Source organism: Electrophorus electricus, unplaced genomic scaffold (assembly GCF_013358815.1).
Source record: "Electrophorus electricus isolate fEleEle1 unplaced genomic scaffold, fEleEle1.pri scaffold_102_arrow_ctg1, whole genome shotgun sequence".
Taxonomy (NCBI): domain Eukaryota; kingdom Metazoa; phylum Chordata; class Actinopteri; order Gymnotiformes; family Gymnotidae; genus Electrophorus; species Electrophorus electricus.
Genome location: NW_023336143.1, coordinates 32673 through 35170, shown reverse-complemented (window position 1 = coordinate 35170; position 2498 = coordinate 32673). Strand labels below are relative to the sequence as shown.

Genomic DNA, 2498 nt, shown 5'->3' with positions numbered 1-2498 from the left:
CACAAACATTCTGAAAGTAACATTTCCTACAGCTTTAAAGATACAATCACCATACTTGGCACCCACACTATTTTTTCCCTTGATGTCCACTTACATCTGTGTGGCTTAACAATCACAATTCATTTTTACACAACCAATTTCCAACCTCTATATATATATATATATCGATCGTTCAGCAATTTATATATGATAATACAAGGCAGTAAATTAAATTGGGCTGAACTGGACAATAGTACCTGGCATGAAAAGTATGTCGTAGAGAGAGTAACAAAAAACTCAACCTCTCACCTCGCGCTCTGAGATGTCTCCGTCACTGTCTGTAGTGTCCTCTAGGATACTGCTGCCCTCACTAAAGTGTGTCACCCTGACCGGGTCAAACATCTCTTGAACATAATAACTACACAATGGAAAATCAGCTTCAAGTGCTGCATTGAGCAAGAGTGCACTGTAAATGGCCAGATACAAATGACAATGTCAGTAGTAAATTTATATATGCAGTCATGGAACAGGACCTAGCTGTAGTGTACAGCTTTAAGGTGCATATTATGATCTGCTCTTACCAATCATCCTCCTGGCTGTGTCTTGCTCTTTTGGCCAAATGTTTCTCTTCCAAAGCAGACAGACCAGACTCGCTGCATATTACCCCGTGCACTATAAATAAACCACATGTATAATGCCTTGTAAACAATGGAACAAGGGAAATTTGAATTGTGACTACTCTGTTAAAGGGGCGGATAAGGCACCCCACCCAAACCCCCCGAAAGCTGTTCTGTTATCCCTAATTGCTATGCAATAGTCCTGTGATTAACTCAAAGGCTGGAGAAGTTTCACCTTTCTCTACTTGAATCCTGAAGGCCGTTCGGTTCCGTCGCCCACAATCCATCCTGTGTAATTGAACATTCACATCATAACTCGACCCCGTGTAACAGGGCAAACTCACTCGGATGGGGGAAAGGATCACAGACTACCTGTACTGCTGCTGCAACTCTGCGGCCATTCCAACAACATCCACATACGTTCCAGCAACATCCTATTATAGGACACAGTGTATCTGGCTTAAGTACACCCATTTAATAGCATGTTGGACCTTCTTTGGCCTCCAGAACTGCAGCAATTCTTTCTGGCACAGCACTATGCGCTGAAAATACTCGGCAGGAATCTTGGTCCAATCTTCATAGGATATTTTCTCTCAAATTACATGGAGGGACTGACATGTTCTAAACTGCTGTTTTATACCTTTACCCAGGGATGTTCTATAGGATTAAGATCTGGGGACTGTGAAGGCCAGGGAAACATTGAAAATTTGCTGTCTTGATACTGGAACAAATCCGTGATTATACAACCCTTGCGGCAGGGTTTCTTGTCTTGTTGAAAGTGTCCTTCTGCCATAATTTAAGCAGCTGCATGAAGGGATGCACTTGGTCACAATACATAGGTAAGCCCTTCTGTTCAAATGTCTACCGATTTCAGAGGACCCATGGTGTGCCAAGAAAACATTCCTCACACCTTTGTAGTAAAATCGGGCGAAACACTGGTCGAAACGTCTACCAAGGAGTCCACTCCTTACGCTGTTCGGCCGCACAGTGCCCTTCTGCGAAGAGCAAAGATGGTAAGGAAATCTCACAATTAATATCGCGATATGTCATCAGCTTGGCAAATGTCACATCCGGGTCACGCCAACACCATCTCAGCCTGCAGATGGCGTAAGTTTACACGACGGATTCTTTTATTCTCTTCAACGACAAAACTCAGGTCTGTACATCAAAAATATGGCTGATTAAAATGCACGTAAATTAAATTTAGAGTCAATAAAATGCATATGAATTGACGCTTTGACTGATAAGTAGTTTTATTTGACTCAAGTTTAATCAACTTATCTTTCAACTTTATCCATTTTTATTACTCGCCTTATTTATCGTTTATTTGAAGTTTGCGGGCGCAACGTTCTGATTGACATTTTGCCTCGAGAGGCGGAAGTAATGAAAATTGCTTGGGTTAAACGATTGATTAATTAATGAATGTTATTGGATAAACAAGGCAACTAAAACAGTTACTAATGTTAAGTGATAAGAGTCCGGTAACAAAAATGGCTTGAGTTAAACGTTAAATGACGTGACACAAAGTTACTCAAATTATTTAATTATATGCCACTGTAGTTTTTAGTTTACATGCGTTTGTTGTTTACACCCTCATAGAAACTCCCTTGGTCACGAATGATAAAACTTGATATTTCATTTTTTAAAATGTATCAAATCAAGACTGTTTTAATCCTTTCTTTTCCAGATAACGATCACTTACATTTTCAATTCACAAGCATTTTTTCATGACCAGTTTAAATTTTCATGGATTTTTATCAGCTTCGATTTCATCATTTAGAATTTGCTAGTTCCTCCACTCATGTGCCTGAAATGTTACTAAACCGTGTTGTAAATTAGTAGATTCATTCCTGTTTGAGGAATTCTGGGTTGTGTTTATTGTCTGTGCGCAGAAAGGCTTTC

The 2498-nt window shown here is 39.9% G+C and overlaps 1 protein-coding gene across 2 annotated transcripts; it reads right to left on the bottom strand.

Annotated features, from left to right (window-relative positions):
- Positions 1 to 233: 233 nt before the first annotated feature.
- On the bottom strand, positions 234 to 1595 carry LOC118240907 (nuclear valosin-containing protein-like). 2 transcript variants are annotated; one of them, XR_004775697.1, is made up of 4 exons: positions 1507 to 1595; positions 832 to 884; positions 561 to 651; positions 234 to 397 (listed from the first exon to the last, which is right to left on the bottom strand). XR_004775697.1 is itself a non-coding variant. In XM_035523458.1 (4 exons), the coding sequence occupies exons 1-4, from the start codon at positions 995 to 997 to the stop codon at positions 277 to 279; spliced, it is 294 nt and encodes a 97-aa protein (XP_035379351.1). In that variant the 5' UTR covers positions 998 to 1061; the 3' UTR covers positions 234 to 276. The 2 variants fall into 2 exon arrangements, 1 of the variants encoding a protein (XP_035379351.1); XM_035523458.1 differs by lacking the exon at positions 1507 to 1595 and adding an exon at positions 969 to 1061.
- Positions 1596 to 2498: the final 903 nt, after the last annotated feature.